The 17,132-nt window shown below is 37.5% G+C and overlaps 2 protein-coding genes across 3 annotated transcripts in view; one reads left to right on the top strand and one right to left on the bottom strand.

Moving 5' to 3' along the window:
- The first annotated feature begins 551 nt into the window (after positions 1 to 551).
- On the top strand, positions 552 to 7,433 carry YRDC (yrdC N6-threonylcarbamoyltransferase domain containing). Its single transcript, XM_072419497.1, has 6 exons — positions 552 to 769; positions 2,061 to 2,256; positions 2,633 to 2,747; positions 2,866 to 2,985; positions 4,035 to 4,177; positions 5,867 to 7,433. Exons 1-6 carry the CDS (start codon positions 631 to 633, stop codon positions 5,925 to 5,927), a joined length of 774 nt encoding a protein of 257 aa, XP_072275598.1. The 5' UTR covers positions 552 to 630; the 3' UTR covers positions 5,928 to 7,433.
- Positions 7,434 to 9,029: 1,596 nt separating this feature from the next.
- MANEAL (mannosidase endo-alpha like) overlaps positions 9,030 to 17,132 on the bottom strand; it is a 16,453-nt gene continuing 8,350 nt past the window's right edge. For both annotated transcript variants that reach the window (XM_072419485.1, XM_072419476.1), the window contains 4 exons: positions 13,123 to 13,649; positions 11,995 to 12,104; positions 11,655 to 11,731; positions 9,030 to 10,586 (listed from right to left, as the gene is read on the bottom strand). In XM_072419485.1, the coding sequence (XP_072275586.1) occupies positions 9,950 to 10,586; positions 11,655 to 11,731; positions 11,995 to 12,104; positions 13,123 to 13,597 (1,299 nt within the window). In that variant the 5' untranslated portion in view covers positions 13,598 to 13,649 and the 3' untranslated portion in view covers positions 9,030 to 9,949. The remainder of the gene's footprint in view (positions 10,587 to 11,654; positions 11,732 to 11,994; positions 12,105 to 13,122; positions 13,650 to 17,132) is intronic.

Raw genomic sequence — 17,132 nt, 5'->3', positions numbered from 1 at the left:
TCTGTATTAGTCTGTCATTTGCAACCCCTATTTAATGTACAGCGCTGCGTAATATGTTGGCGCTATATAAATCCTGTTTAATAATAATATTAAAAAATAATAATTTTATAAACTATGTTTTGTTTGTTTCTAAAATTAAAATCACTTTTTGCTATGCATTTTCTGCTACTCTTGAAATCAGGAGCAGAACATCTCCATCAGCCTGTTATGGGATCATTGTATTATATTATTATTAGGCAGAAACAGAGACCATTCAGGGAATTACAATCACCTGCAATTATACTCTATGGGGGTATTGGCGCCATCTAGTGGCAGCTAACTAATATACACCATACTGGAATCCACTTCGGCCTTATTGCGAATGCATTGGCTGTCCGGGACGCGGGACCGACAGCTGGAAAGCGGTACTATCCTGGCGACACCGGGACATTTGGGAGCTATGAAGTATATAAAGTATCTGATACTAGGACCACTTTAATAAACATTTGGTTAGAAACGAGGCACACAGCCTGATAGACAGCTCAGCCCCGCCCCCTTTTTGGACACGTGGCATGACGCAGTATCTGGCTCCGGTGCCGCTAATGGACCCGGAAGTGCGGCACCCACGTGGTTGCTGTGGAAGCGGCGTCTATGAAGCTTGCTAACCGCCTACATTCTTCAATAGCCGGGTTTGCTCGGCATTCTCCGGCCAGGGAGATGGCGTGTAGGGTAGTAAAGCTACCGGCCGGAGCCAGGGGAAGCAGGAACGGACCGGACAAGGATGTGAAGGGTAAGAAATCCAGTAATAGTCCGTGACAGGTCCGCTTCCTCAGCTGCTGAAAGTTGGGAAGAGCGCAGTGGTATACGTCACGTGACATGGCTGCCATGCTGAGAGTTGTAAGAAGTCACATATGTGATTGTGGGGTTGGATGTAACATCTCTATGCAGATGTAATATGAGGGTCATATAAACACTATGGGGGGATATAGAGGGCTCAGCACCAGGATCCAGAGGTCCTGAATATTCATCTTCCTATATAGCAGCACGGTAAATGGATGTCCATGGCTAGAAACATATGGGAGCTATGTAGTCTGACCTAGAACAAGCATGTTCTCATCACATATCTACATACATGTTCCAGTCCATGTCTGACTGAAGTATGACAGCCGCACAGATCCGCCCGGGCCATGTCAATCAGATCTTGAGGAATTGATGCTTTTGCATTCTACTTTTGCAACAATTGTTCTTCAGCCATATGGTGATGACATTGTAGAATATTTTGTATTCTGATCCTTTATAGAAAATAGTGATCATCCTAGACCAGGGGTCAGCAACCTTTACTATCAAAAGAGCCATTTTGCCTCCTCTTCCACTAAAGAAAAATAGTCTGGAGCCGCAAAACATAACAGTTAGTCACAGGTGTCCCCCACTTGCACCTACATTTTTGGTTTTGTACATCTCCCCATTCCAGAGGAATTGGGGTTCAAAAGAGGGGGATGTCATTGTACACACCCATTTGTACACGCCCCATGGTAGTTTTATTTCACTGGTAGATTTTTTTCATTAGAACATCGGATAGGGAATCCCCCTCCTCCGCAGTGTCTTGGGAGGAAGGGGATCCCCATCAGAGATCTCCCCGCGGCAGCCGAAGGGAGCCACAACAAGGAGGCTGAAGAGCCACATGCGGCTCCGGAGCCGCAGGTTGCAGACCCCTGTCCTAGACACATGAAGGATTGCAATGATGAATGTATCCTAGAGTTGGGTGGCCCACTTACAGATAGCAGTGCTCAACCCAGAAATTTTTTTAAGCTGGCTGGGAAAAAAATGTAGGTGGGTGGCAGCACTGGTATTGTGATTCAATTCATCAGTAACCACCCAAAAACAGCCGGGTGTTTGCTGAAAAGTGCCGGGTGGTGTACCCGGCTAAAAGGGGCTGGGGAGAACACTGGATAGGGATCAGGGAGGGTACTGAATACAGAGAGGGATGGATGGAATAGGGAATGTACAGCCCAGTTTGTCATTCATAGTTTTGTGTTTTAATCCAGGGTGAGGTTTAATGCTCTCTGCTTCACATGTTTCAGGTTGGAAAGAAATTCTCAATACTTCAGCTGGCATTCTACAGCAAGGTGGAGTCATCGGTGTGCCCACAGATACCATCTATGGCATTGCCTGCTTGGCACAGAGCTCTCAGTCAATCAGCAACATTTACAATGTGAAAGGACGAAATGGAACAAAACCTTTGGCTATATGTGTCGGAGACATTGAGGATATCTACAAGTTAGTAATAAATACTCACACTGCTATTACAAATACATCTTAGTCATTATGTAATCCCTCAGCTGCTAATAAGATTATTTGAATAAGTTATGGAAACTAGTTAGACTCAGCAGCATTTAAGAACTTGGCAGATAAAGCACATTTTAAACCTGGCAGATGAACGGATTTAAAGCTGAACTCCAAGGGCAAAACATTTACACTGCTGGTGGACCTATTTTAAATGAGCTTGTTTGCCCCTAGATCGGATTACCAATTAATAAAAAAAAAATAAAAAAAAAAAATAACTCAGATTATCCAGTTTTGGCTATCTGTATGTTGTCATTGTATGTGTAGATATTTGTCACTTATAGCATTGTGTGTCTTCTGATATTTGCAGGTACTGTCATGTTAATGTTCCAGAACAATTACTCCGTGATTTGTTACCAGGACCGGTCACTCTTGTGATGGAACGCTCGGATGGTCTAAATAAGGAGCTTAATCCTTTTACATCTGTAAGTATTATTGCAGGAAATTCATATCAATATTAAGAATGTATTTCTAGGTCATAACAAAATGTCACAATATGTGCTTTGTAGTCTTATTTTGTTCTGACACATTGTTTTGTTTTAGTTGGTTGGTGTTCGTATTCCTGACCATGCATTTATCAGACAGCTCGCACAAATCTGCTCGGAGCCTTTAGCACTGACGAGTGCCAACATCAGTACGCAGCAGAGCACATTGACGATCGAGGTATTACCACTGAAACTATGTTGTGATTTCTAAATCATATCTACCCGTTGCTATTTTAAAAATTAATTAAATTAGGCAATCCCTTAAATACATTAATGAATATTTACCTGTCCACTGCCTGTGCAACTCAACTTCTGTTGGCCATCTGAATCCATCTTAGAAGTGTCAAATACTTAACTTTATTTAGTAAAAGTTATTTTAATAGTGGCAAAGTCTCTTGGAGCCTGACTTCACTTTATTTTATTTCCTAAACAATGAAAAAAAGCTAGAACTACCAAATACATGAAGATCTGACAATATAAGCAATAGATAAGAACAAGCAATTTGTTAAAAAAAAAAAGCCTTTTTTTTCCAGAGCAAATTTATAAATCTGGTGAGGCTGTGAGATTAAGTTTTTATTAGAATACCATTGGATATTTTATACCACCCTATAACACAGTATTTCGTAGACTTATCTGGTAATTAAAAGCTTCTTCTAACTGACTAAAGCTAGGTACAATAATTATCAGAAGTTGAACGACTAACGATTATGCACAATTATTTTGAACGATCGTATTGTGCACAATTCTGTACATGCTGTAACAAATATCAAATATAATCCACCAATAATGTACACATGCTAGATACGATCGTTTGAGGGATGCAGGAAGTGACATGTAAAGGAGAAAGTGTACTGCAGAACCATCCACGATCACTGAACGACTGTACACACAATGGATAGTTAACAATCATCACTCAATCGGATCCGCCGGGGCGGCCGTTCGTTTCCAACGACGATCCTCATTCGCCACCGTCGTTCACTTTTTTTGTTAACGATTATCGGACGTTTCATTAGTCGTTCGTTTCCAACAATAACTATTGTAAGTGTGCACGCAGCCTAACACTTTATTAAAGACAAATAATGAAAGGAAATGATTGGGCAGACAAAACTCCATATTCTCATACAGGCTCAATAAAAATTACTGCTATAAGTTTTTTGTTTTATGTTAGCTATGTGTTGTCAATCATTTGAATACATCAGTTGATGACTTGTTCTTTATTATTTCTAGGAATTTAGGGATCTGTGGCCTATGTTATCTCTAGTAGTTGATGGAGGACCTATTGGAGAGGTGCAGAGCCCAGAGTGTCGGCTGGGATCAACAGTGGTTGACTTGTCTGTACCTGGAAAGTTTACAGTTATAAGACGTGGATGGTAAGTTAATTGTTGCCAGTTTTCCATTATATCTTTAGTCTCCTGGCCACTGCCCCATTCTAGCACTGTGATTCTCAAAAAAAAAAAAGAAACTTCAGCAACAAATGTATACAAATTTAGATTTAGTATTTACATAGCTGCCTACCTTGGCAGATGTTCAATAAACAGTCCTTGTTATGTAGCTGGGGGTCACTTTGCTTTAGGTGGCCATGTGAAAAGTCCTGTTTATTGGTCATTTAGGACATATTTGAGTTCCTAGCATATTTTTCTGGCTTTAGCATTTATAACTTAAGATAACACACAAATGTTGCATTTTCCCTAGTTGGCATGGATAACTTTTGTTGCTTTTAAATCAGTTATGTTCAGCATTGGCTTTGATTGGGGTTGCCCTTCTATCAGACAAGCTTGGAGACTAAACAGCCTCTACAAATACTGAAAATTGTCTTTGGAGATAAGTACCGTATTTTTCGGCCTATAAGACGCACCCAATTTTAAAGGAGGAAAATCTAGAAAAAAAAGATTCTGAACCAAATACTGTAGTAAAATATTTTATATCAACTGTATAAATTTAACAATTCATCCCCTTCTGATCACCCTGTGCCAATTTCGCTCGGAGGAGGAGGATCGCGGGGGCACGTGTGCCGGCTTCTCCTCGCTCGGAGGAGGAGAAGACACGCGCTGCAGCCAGGAGGAGAGGAGAGAAGAAGCACGCAGCATCACGGGATCGCGGTATCGGGTGAGTATGAAATTTTAATTATTTTTAAAACTGTGTTCGCTGTATAAGACGCACCCACTTTTCTCCCCCCCCTTTTGGGGAAGAAAAAGTGCGTCTTATACGCCGAAAAATACGGTAATACTCGTGTCTCAGGGAAGAGTCATTCTTCTCTATGTAAAGTTATTACATTATTAGTGGGTGAAAGGAAGGAAGCAAAAATGCTTATCTGTTTTATTCTGGAATCCTTGTGGCCACATGACAAATGCTTTGTACTTGTGGTCCCTGAAGGTAAGGATCATTTATCAGGAGCAGCTGATGTTATTGCTGACAATAGATTTGCTAAAAAAAGTCTACAAAATGGGTCCCTCTGTTGTTGGCTGAATGAGCAAATCGTTTGTTTTCCTGAAACAAACACTACAAAATTCTAGTCTGTGAGAGTAAAACCATGCTCATCCTTAAATGAGGTAGCTACATATTAGTGAGTATTATTCTGCAGTGCTCTGTGTAAATAGCTTTCATGTGACTGGCAAATTGATCACAAATGTAACATGAACTGTGGTCAAAACCACATAACCAGTGCCCAAGGAATGTTCACTGCATTAGTGAACATTAGGCTTTTGTGATCAGTCCCCCTCTAAAATGTCGCTGGGTGAGGGTTTTCTTTTCCTTAAAGGAAACTTATCTTTGGAGAAAAGGTTTCATTTAAAGCTTCCTTTTGATCAAAGAATCAAAATATTGGTCCCACACACTAAGATTCTGTATATGTTTGCGTGGGACAAATCTGTTAAACCGGAGTAATCCCTGTGTGTTGTACAACACATTGTTCTCATTGCTGTAAGTGGATTCTAAATTAGTTTGTCTCTTCTACTTTCAAGCAAATGGAAAGAAATAATGTATTCATTTTATAAAGCATTACCATGTTTTTAGATTGTATCCATACATAAGTAATGCATTTCTTTTGCTGCTTTTCATAGTGCTCTGACCCGTACAGTGGAGATCCTGCAGAATAAACACGGATTATTGCCCACCTCCTGACGTTTCATGGATAGTTGTTCTTGCAAACCAAGGCAATCAAATTGCCAACGACCAGCAAACGGGCAACAGCTTTACATGTCTGCTGCTGAAGTGTAAGGCATGCCATCTCCATAGACTTTATAAAGCATGGGACCTTTTTCCTTTATATATTGGATTATTTTGGATTTTAAACTTCACTGGACACTTCATAGTAGAAAACATTATTTATAATTTGTGTTAGATATTCATAAAACCTTAGGTTAGGAAATATGAACCTTCGCTTTGCTACCGCCAGCTGTTTTGTTTCCAGGTTTATTTATGTCTTGTAAATGCATTGTATATTTTAATATTAAATTAAATGTATCAAACTTGAATTATTTCAGGAAAAAAAAACTGTGTAATGTTCTTTGAGTTACTGGATCATATTTAATTCATCTACCTCTTTATACACCTACAAGAACGTTTGTGCTTTCTTCATTATGCTACTCCCTCCATGACTTGTAATAACCTACAATTGCAGCATTGAATAACAACTTAAGGAAGAAAGATTTTCTATTGCTGACCCTGCCCTTTAGTTCATTGGATTCCATCTACTTTAATTATGGAGGCTCAGCAGAATTTTTAAGGAAGCTATGTGCAGCACCCTGCCAGCCTCTCCCACCATGATATTCCTATGTTGCAAGGTACAAGAAATGATACAACTTATTTTAGAAAAAAATGCAATGTAAACAGCATGTTGATTACTGGGGAAAGAAGGAACCCGAAAAGGCAGAATAAACATTACTTTAAATGTAAAATGTATCACTGTCTGTATTAGTCTGTCTTTTGCAATCCCTATTTAATGTACAGCGCTGCGTAATATGTTGGCGCTATATAAATCCTGTTTAATAATAATAGCAAGGATCCATATCTTTACATTAAATGTATGGCATTAAGCAAGAAAACATTTACATTCAAAAGCAAGGATCTTGAATCCACATTTCACAGGTATCCATATGTAAACTTCCACTATGAATGAAACTTCAGCCAAAAGATTTTTTTTTATGTAGTTATGTATAAGTGGAGAAGGTTTGGGAAACTTAAGAAGGTATCCCTTCACTCAATAATGTTATGTGCAGAGGATGTTCAGTCCTAATGCCCCATGTTCTGGGATAACAACACTACCACTTCATAAGCAAAGTAAGGTGAGTGAGTGTTTTCACCCTAAGACAGGAACTGTGTTAATCAGAGGCTGATAATATGGGGAAAAAAATAGGAAAACATATGCAGCGACCACATTTTGTGTAGCAGATTGTATAATCTGTGCACCATTTGAGAGATCTCCTATTCACAGATGTCTCATTCATCTTTGAGGAATTAGACACTGCTAATACTAAAACATATAAATATTTGTGCTAATATTTTTATATCTGTGACTAAGTTGTGCTTCCCCCTCCCTGGGATTTTGTTCCTTGGCCTCATTCTTCCCTGGAGTAATATCGCCATAGCAACCAAGAGACCCTCCACTGAAGGCTGCACTTCTTGTATTGTATTCTAGCTTATTTTATAAACCCGCAGTTCTCAACTTTTTCAGTTCCCAAGGAACTTCTGCATAAAATGAATTATATATATATATATATATATATATATATATATATATATATATACACAGCTCAGGGTGCATAAGTATGATCTGTAAGTTATAATTAAAAAAATAAATTTAAGAATGTGAAACAGAAGACATTGCTATCCAAATATGTCGGAATTTTTTATTTTATTATGTTTTTCACTAATCGTTATTGATATCACAGAGGTTTTTTGGACCCAGTAATGCCCCTTCTGTACTTCCTCAAACAAATCTGGCAGCTTTGAACCCAGGATTGCTCAGAATTGCGTGCCACAATACAGCAGCAGTTAAATGATAGTCTAAAGGCTGTGACACTGGTTAAGCATGCTTCTATGTCCTATTTTTCCATGTGAAGAACCTATGAACTGTATGACAACAGTCCAAGTCATTCAGATGATGACGTGATTCACTACACATTTCTACTGTTGGTCTCATTTTTTATATTTTGACCTCACTAGTTCTGTATGGTGAGATATAGCAAAATGCAGGTTGCAGCTTTTTTTTTTTCTTGTCATCAAGGGCTCTTTTTATAAAATGGAATCTGGCATTCCCCTCACACATTCCCTGGTGGGAATCTTCTAGAATCCACCAGGGACTGATTAAGAGGAATGTCAGATTTTTGCTGTTTTACAAATAGGTTTTTACGTTTTCATTTTAGGGGGTGATTAAACTCACATTTCTTCTGGGTTTTATAACTTGGGGAATTAAGTAAGATGGTGCACCCGCATGGGTGTTTTCTCTCAAGATTCTGGATACTCATCATACCCTGGATCCTGCTGCAAACATAGTGGTAACACATAAAGGTACTTTCCCCACCACCCACCAGAATTTTTTCTTTAGTTTTGGGCAGCATTTAGAGATGGATGAATAAAGCCTTTAAGGGACCTTGAAAATGTCTTGCAAATGACTTATTTGAATAATGTTTTTTTCATCCTTTGCGTATGAACATAGAGGTTTAATTGCACACCAAAAAGTATTGAAAAGCCCAATAAAAAAGACATTAGGATGTTACTGTTGCTTTTTACTCCTCTCTATCTCTTAGTTGTTAATTTCAGAGTGTTTCCATGTAAGATGGAGGCACTTTCTTCACATTAGGCTCTATTTTTAAAGCGGGGAATCTGATATTCACTGACAAATTCTCAGATGGAGATTCAATTACTGCCATTGTAACACATGGGCCTGGAAGATTCTTCACCAGGGAATGTTTCAGTCAGTGTCAGATTCACTGCATTATAAATAGATCCCATAGTCTTGTATGGGGCATTATACCCCCCTTTGTTTGAAGATGCTGATTGGAACCACTGCAATTACAAATGTGTTCAACCTGAATTTTTATTTAAAGTTTTATTCAGAAATTATACTGTAAACAAAAAGAGAAATGCCTGTTCACTTCATGTCTAAAATGTGAATGAATAGAAATCCTCTTTTAAACCCTGGAACTGGTGAACATTGATAGAAAAACTAGACAGAGAAAAAGACTAAAGTTTATAAAATAGCAAATAAAGATTATAAAATAATACTTTTTCCAACAAATCCAAATTTATTTTATGTTTGCTTACTACATCAGCACTGTGTCATAAAGTAAAGTTTTGGAAGGTCCAATAATCTGTAATAAAACATTTTGGTTAAACGGGAGTCTCTCATTCTTCTTCTGTAAGATGTTGATCAGGAGCAGAAAAATGAAAATGGTTATTTGCTGTAATCTGAAGAATAACAAATCACCTACACTGGCAAACTTGGTTTTCCTGCAATCAGAATGACCTCTTGCATTGTGGAGAGTAAAGCAGTAATTCTTTTTACAATAAAAAATCTGAAAATCATTCCTAAATCTTGCATACACGCTTCATAGAGGTTAAAATGATCATTTGTACTTTGTTATAGTCAATAACAATAGAAGGGGTGTTGTAAAATTCATATTTTATGAATGCTTTAAAAAATTCAATAGCACACCTCACTAATATTTAGTCCAAGCTGACAGTATTTACGCCTTGGCATTTAAAAAAGTGGCGTCTTTACAAACTTAAGGGTACAGAGAGCCTTGTACTCTAATGCATCCTATGTGAGTATAGTCAGTTTAATCCAGTGCAGGACATCATCATTAGTACAAGGCTAGAACATTTAATTTGGGTATGGGGTGAAGAAAGTGCTCCACTAACAACACATATATTAGACAATGTAAACTAAAGGTTTGTAAGATGATTGGTTCTCTTTAATAACTGCCAGGCACTATTTAACCCTGTGATGAGAACAAAATGCCCTTATGAGAAGGAAAACAAAGCAGCATTGCTGATAACTGGCATTTGCAAATAAAACCCCTTTGTCATCTTTGGTACATTGTACCTCAGCATGTTCTCTGGAGTGTACCTGAACCTTAATATAGGTTCCATTCAGATCCTTTTTTTTTCATTATTTTTCATAACATTTGCATTATGTGGGCTCACATAAGCCACTGCTCTTTCTCCTTGTTAAAATGTTCTGCCCATTTCCTTGTAAGAATAAGGTAGAGATCTGACTGGTGGGGCAGATAGTCTAGATAGAGACGTGTTGCCGTTTTCTTTGGCACAGCTTTTTCAATTTGGGTTCCTTCGTGCCATTCATTGAAGGAGGTGATAGACACAATCTCTGGACGGACAGTGAGGGCAGCCTGTAGAGCAGTCTCATAGTATTTTCCATTGACTCTGTTCCTGGTGTTGTGGTTGTTCCATGGTCTGATGCTGGTGTCTATATAACCAGGTCCAACGCTTGGAATAAACATAAGGTTGTTGGTGTCACAGAAACTTTTAATTGTCTTCCAGTTCTGGTGTGAGGAACCAAATGAGAATCCATTGGATGCAAAGTATGTGTAAATGCCATCAAAACCAGCCGTCAGGATGTCATGCTTATGCCCTTCCTCCACTAACAAACCAATGAAGACTGCGTCATAGGCGGTGTTCCGAATTGAATGGGAACCGGTCACAGTGAGCAAGTTCGCCCAGGACTCAGGCGGTGTCAGATATGAATCATAAATGTAGAAAAGTGGAAGGGTTTTACTGGTACTTGTTTTATATCTATAAAATGCTGCATGGGATCCAAAACTAAAGAAAGAACAAAAGATAATCAATAAGTTAGTCAATCAGCAGGAAACTCAAAGTAGGTAATGTAATGTTTCTATTCACCCTTATAAAACCCCATCCATCAATAGAAAAAATTATGGACTGGCCTTCCATAGGAAAGAAATTAGATATCTGTGTACATGCAAAGGAGTAGGAGTGCCTGTGAGTCACCCAGCAGAGCCATTTTATACCAGAAAGCACTGTTGTATGTTAAATGGTACAACACATACCGTAACATATGACAATGTGAGCTAGGTAGTGTTTTCTTGTTAAATGTTTTTTTCCATTGAAACACACATGTGAGTGTAAAAAAGTTATTTCATTATAATAGCATGAAGGAAAAAGCTGAGGAATGGTAAGGCTCATTTGTGCAGCGCGGTGGCTCAGAGGTAAGTGCTCTGGCCTTAGCAGCGCTAGGTCCCAGATTCCAATCTTGGCCAGGACACTGTCTGCATGGAGTTTGCAGGTTCTCCCTGTGTTTGCGTGGGTTTCCTCCCACATCCCAAAAACATGCATTTAAGTTATTTGGCCTCCCTGCTAAAATTGACCTTAGACTGTATTAATGACAAATGACTATGGTGGGGACATTAGATTGTGGACCCCTTTGAGGAACAGTTAATGACTTGACTATGGACTTTGTACAGCGCTGCATAATATGATAGCGCTATATAAATTCTGTGTAATAATATTAATTTTCCCTTACCATTATATGTTACAAGTGACAAACAGCCTGTTACCCTGTCGCTTCTGAGCGGGAGCTCTTCCTGTGCCCAACTGATCTCTTGGCTCAATGAACCAGCTCAACCAGTGTGAATATGGATACCACTCTAGAAATTTAATCCCTGACTTGACCAGATTTATTTTGCTAAGACACTGTGTGTTTTTCACAGAATACTGTTTGCACCTATTTTTTCTTTGTTTTTATCCAAACATTGCTGTTTACACTGCAGCATTGAATACCCCATGTGGCATTTCTAGCTTTCTGAGTATCAACAACTTCTTTCTTAGTGCACAAATAGTCCAGAATAGAACTAGAATAACCCAACTTACTTGTCAATGATGTATTTTATGTTATCATGCAGTGTACGATCATCCCGTCCCTTATATGGCTGAATATGAAATGCCACCTGAAAAAAGGAAAATGCTAAGGATTTATCATAAACACCTACATGTTATACACTATTACAATAAAAGACTGAATATAAAAAATAGAAATATTAGGACTGCCATTAATTTTCTGATCCTAAACAGTAATCATTTGGAAGCCTACATGCATGTTCCTGGTAAGCAAAACCATATGAATATGCGTGCAGTGTAGGAAATTTTAACTTTGAACTTCTGGAACTTTAAGAACTACTTAAAGCCATGTAGAAAAAAGACTGGCAGTTACCTTTATGTTGTATCTGTGTGCAGCTTCCATTACCAGAGGCACCAAGTTTTCGACTGATTCCCCATTTTCATCTGCAGTTCCAGGTGGATACCATGACAGTACCAACACTCCTACAAAAGATATATAATTGTAGTGTACATGTAATTAATTACTGGATAATACTAGGAATCAATCGTTCAGTCAATAAATTCCTTATGAATTTTGTATTTTATTTCTCATAGTATATGGAACTCAGGATTCTAATACAACAGTTTTTTAGAGCTGATCTTTTTAAAGAACAGTATGTTCCCTAGGTAATACTGTTACCTTATGAGGGTTACATAGTGGAAATGTGTGGCATATCCTATGAAATGGAAGCATTTCCTTTAATGATACCATTTCCACATATAATTAGCACATATTACCATTATTATGTAATGAATACAAACAAGATATATTACAGTATATATTTTATTTTACCAAACTATATAAAACTTTCATTCAAAAAAAATCATTACATTAAAAAAAGTGCAGATACCTCTTATTAAAGGTTAAATATTCAGTTCATAATAATGATAGACCCAGAGGAATGTATGAGGGAGCAAATAGGTAATCTCCCACACTACCAGAAAATATTTCAGTTTAGGCACTAAAATGCCAGATCCATTCTGGGGGTGTATTTATTTGTTGTTATTAGTATGGCTTTTAATTGCTTGTAATAGTTATGGAACTTGACTTTATACCCCTATGCAGTTTTTAATGAGCATTTCCAAATTGTGTTTATTTATATTTTGCTACCAGGTACTAATACTTTTGAGATTTGTGTTCATGCATGTTGTACTTTTTGTGGGGCTACATATAAACTGCAATAACTAGTGTTGATGTTGTAGTGGTGAGGAGAGCAGGGGGATAAAGTAGTTAGGGAAAGGTAATTTGGGCAACTACTCAAATTCCAAAATTCTGTATGGTGTCATCAGACAGCATGACTGAGGAGCTGAAAGTCTTTTTATGAGATAAACAGGTATTTTGTCTCAGTTGTCCCTGACAAATCAGAAGCCAAGTTGTTTTAAAAATGTTCTTCTGTATATTAAACAAGCCCTTAAAATGTTCTAGCAATGAAACAATGAACAGATCAATATAAATCCTTACCTATAGCAGCTGCTTTGAGCTGTCTCATATGTTCTTCTAGGACCTCCGGGTCTTTGGAGCTGTATGGTCCTAATTCAGGGTAGAAGCTGGAACCAATGTCTTCAGGAGGGCTGTGTCTGCCTTTAGGATAACTGGCAGATATTTTGGGATCCCAGTGAGGAACCATTACATGATCCCAGTGGATATAATTATTATCAAATTTCGGGTTTCCATACCACATGTAGTAGAAAATATGCAGATCATAGTAGACTTTTGTTTGGTCTACTGCATTTGCAGTACCTTGTGGCTGAGAAATAACCTCATTAGAAACGGAGCGTCTTTCTGACTGTTCACCAAAAGGCATTAATTCTAGACCAGGTGCCAGGTCAGAAAAGCCATCAGTGGGTTTCAAAGTTCGCAAGCCCATCATCGTTCCAAATATGAAAAGCATGAAAAGGAAAAGTGCAATGCAAGCCTTTCTTCGGAGCCTCGCCATCTTCCTAACAGTAACAGAGTACTTTATAGAAATATTCCCATTTGCTCAGACCCTAGGAGGAAAAGAGACAAAGTATTGGATTGATATAATTTAAATCCAAAAGTTCAACATGATGTGATGTTTTAACATAAAGTACTAAAATTATGAGTAAAGCATGTTTAGAGCTGAACTCTGGCCTCGCCTTCAGTCTTATTAAGCAGTTGTATAGGCTTCATTACTGCACTATATTTGCTTACTTTGATTTTGTTATACACTTCTTACTTTGTGCATTATAAACTATTAGCAAATTAAACTTCAGCTATAATGTCTATGAGAACACAGAAATGAATATTGCACATATCAGTGAATATTCTCCTTTAGATAGCTGCTTGGCTGCACCTGGCCTCAATATTTTGAGATACTGACCGGAAACAAGCATGCAGAAATAAGAGTAATGCAAGGCCAGGCACACGCATGCATCATTAAGGAATCAGAACTTTTGATCTGCATACTAGTTCTAAGTTAGTAAATCATAAAGTTCCAAAGCCATTACTGAACCAGCATGACAGCCGGGTAGCTAATATGTTCAGTAGAGCTCAGCAAGCTTTCATACTACACTGCAGGTTCCCTTAAGAAAGTTATAGGCATTTTCTAAGGTAGATCTGACAGTTCTAATATTTAGTATAAATTACTAATAATTATTTTTGTTTAGTGTTATTTATTCTTCTTTTCACACATATACTCCCACACAGAAACCATAAACTAGCAGTTATCTGGAACTGGTTGGAGTCAAAATAGAAAGCCACTGAGACCTTCTATGTGTGTGAAAACTAATACTGGAACTCCAGTAACAGCGACCTTTTCAAAACTGTGGGAGACCACTTAAGACTGAGTAGTAGGGGTCAGAAAATGACCATCTACTGAGAAGTTACAAGCTCACTAGTTTGACATAACCTTTCTTTACTCCACAAACAAACTTTTAAAGGTCTTTTTGTATGTATTAATTAGGCAAGATCATTATTTTCAGTAGGGGACCCCTGTATCTTCAAATTTTATATTCAAAGAAATTTAGTAATTATTGGGTCTATAAATATATATGAATATATTTAGAAGTTTCGTATAAAACTAATGGCAAGGCAAGAAAGAATCAGCGAACAAGTGGCTAAAAACCCTGAAATGTGTAGAAATTGGCAGAACATCATTGCAGATACATACGTTTTTTATGGTTAGATAGGGATAGAAAAGGGGTGTGATGTAAAGAACAAAATTAGATAGGAGGGCAAGGGAGAAAAGGGAAATTAGGAGGAATGGAAGTGGGAGAAAAATGGGGACAAGCTCCCTCCAATATGTAAGATCAAGTTTCATATACCAAGCTCCAGGTTTCCAAGGATCATTTTTTGAGGTTAAAGAAGTGTGTGACATATATTCCTCAGTGACAAGTCTATAAGAAGTTGTCTAATTGGAAGGCTGTACTGTTTTATTATGAAGATTTGTTTGTCAATTTTTTGTGTAGCTTCCTAAAAGTTGAATGCAGGAGTTCTCAATAAACATTTTCAATAGTTTGTTTGGATTCCTAAGTAATTAGGGCATAGAAGTATTAGCTGTCTCCTAAAATAGGATGATTTCCCAGGGATTTTTCCAAAGGTTAAAGCCCAACTAAACCTCAAAGCAATCATGTTGATAAGTGTAAATCATAAAGTATGTTGGAAATGAACTTTACAAATTCAAACACCCAATGTATACTATCCTAGTATGCAGCTGTGCAGCTACCTGACCTTATGAATACATATTGGACCTTAGGGCACTTTCACCAAATATGAAGCACAGTACCAGGGGTCTGACATACCCTCAACAGTTGGGACTGTACATATTTAGATAGCTGCAGTACCACGTAGTCCTTTGTAAATAATCTTCCAAAACTGTAGTTAAAAGATTTCTAGTTTGTGAGCTGCATCCCTTCTAATGAATATCAAGACTAAAATTGTTTGAAATAAAATTGTTTGAAAAGTTTGTTAGCCATATAAGTAACAATAATTGTGTCATAAACGACATAAAACCACTTGCATTTATAAACTCAATATCCATTATGTATCAATGGCAACCTTTCTTGACCTTTTTAACACAAGGGCACCCTTAAAATAACTTTCAGGTCATCAGGGAACCCCTTCTATAAAAACTTTATCCACAGCTCACAGTATATTAGCATGGTGATCAGTAGGAACAATGGACCTGATTTATTAAAGCACTCCAAGACTGGAGAGGATACACTTTCATCAGTGAACCAGCAAACCTGGAATAGATTTCCTAAAAATGTATTTCCTATTTGTTAGCAAATAATTTCAATTCTGGACCATATTCATTCCAAGATTGCTGGATCACCCAGCTTCACTTATGAAAGTGTATCTGCTCCAGTCTTGAGAGCTTTAATAAATCAGGCTCAATGTCTCCCTTTCAGATGGCCGAAATTGGTTATATATTGGTATATAGTTATATTGACCTGAGAGGCAAAATTTTTATTGGTCAAGGAACCCCTAGCAACCTCCGGAGGAACCCCAAGGTACTAAGAACCCTGGTTTAAAAACACAGATCTATATCTAATATTAGGGAATTTTGAGCACTGTCTTGTATTTAAAAAAATATGGAAGATATCTAACAAACTTTTTTGTTAGACAACAACCGGATTCACTTTTGTGAATGTATTGTATTGTAATGTCTTTCAGTTCAAACTGGTTTTGAAAGAGAAGTAAGAAATAAGGTAAGGAGACAAGTCTTGTAATATGGGGCCCTATGTGGAATATGATGGCATCTAAGCTCTTAGTCTATTTAAGTTAAGACAAAGGTTTGTCCATGTACTGTACCGAATCTAATGACATTATTTTCATGCCTACTCTTGGCTCGACCTATTCTGGCCGCCTTCTGCTTTAGGAAAAGGACACAGTTGCAGATAAGATTTTAATAATAACATCACCGTGTCACCTTAGTCTCCTATATTTTTAAAGTGTTGGTTCAGTTACAGATTGGCAGTTGTTTGGGGAAAGCTCAATGATATATGAACCATTACAAGAAGGAGGGAGAATGACACACAATGAGCTTTATTAGCTGAGCTTTTGAACTTCCCCTGCATCTCACACATTGTCTGTTTCTTTGTGTCTTTTCAGTGACTCCTGTTACTTAAAGATTCATTGGAACCTAATATCATTAGGAGATGTGTAGCCTTTAGCTGAAATAGAAGCCACCTAACAGATGTCTGAATTGAGTGAGTATGAATTACAAGATTATTTGAAATAACAGGTAATTTACTTACATGACCCATTTAATTGTATTGTTTTCACGGGATTTAGAAGTACATTTAACAGTCAAGGTTTTTATTATAGGGATGTGATAGTTTAAATACATTTGTCCATCCATCTTTTAAAACACACTTATAACATAAATAACCATTAATAAATTAGGGCTACAACTATATTATGACAACAGCATTAAACTACCAAATAAGCAAATGAAAAACATGAACTCAGCTGTTGTTAGATCAGAAAGACTAATATTGTATATGATC

Source organism: Pyxicephalus adspersus, chromosome 1, assembly GCF_032062135.1.
Source record: "Pyxicephalus adspersus chromosome 1, UCB_Pads_2.0, whole genome shotgun sequence".
Classification (NCBI taxonomy): domain Eukaryota; kingdom Metazoa; phylum Chordata; class Amphibia; order Anura; family Pyxicephalidae; genus Pyxicephalus; species Pyxicephalus adspersus.
The sequence above is the reverse complement of the archived record's forward strand: the minus strand, read 5'-3'. Positions and strand labels throughout refer to the sequence as shown.

Bases quoted from the DNA above. Each gene is read 5' to 3' on its own strand.
- YRDC (XM_072419497.1), top strand. From the start codon at position 631: ATGAAGCTTGCTAACCGCCTACATTCTTCAATAGCCGGGTTTGCTCGG. The intron at 770-2,060 runs GTAAGAAATCCA...CACATGTTTCAG, and splicing joins ACCGGACAAGGATGTGAAGG to GTTGGAAAGAAATTCTCAAT. The intron at 2,748-2,865 runs GTAAGTATTATT...GTTTTGTTTTAG, and splicing joins AGCTTAATCCTTTTACATCT to TTGGTTGGTGTTCGTATTCC.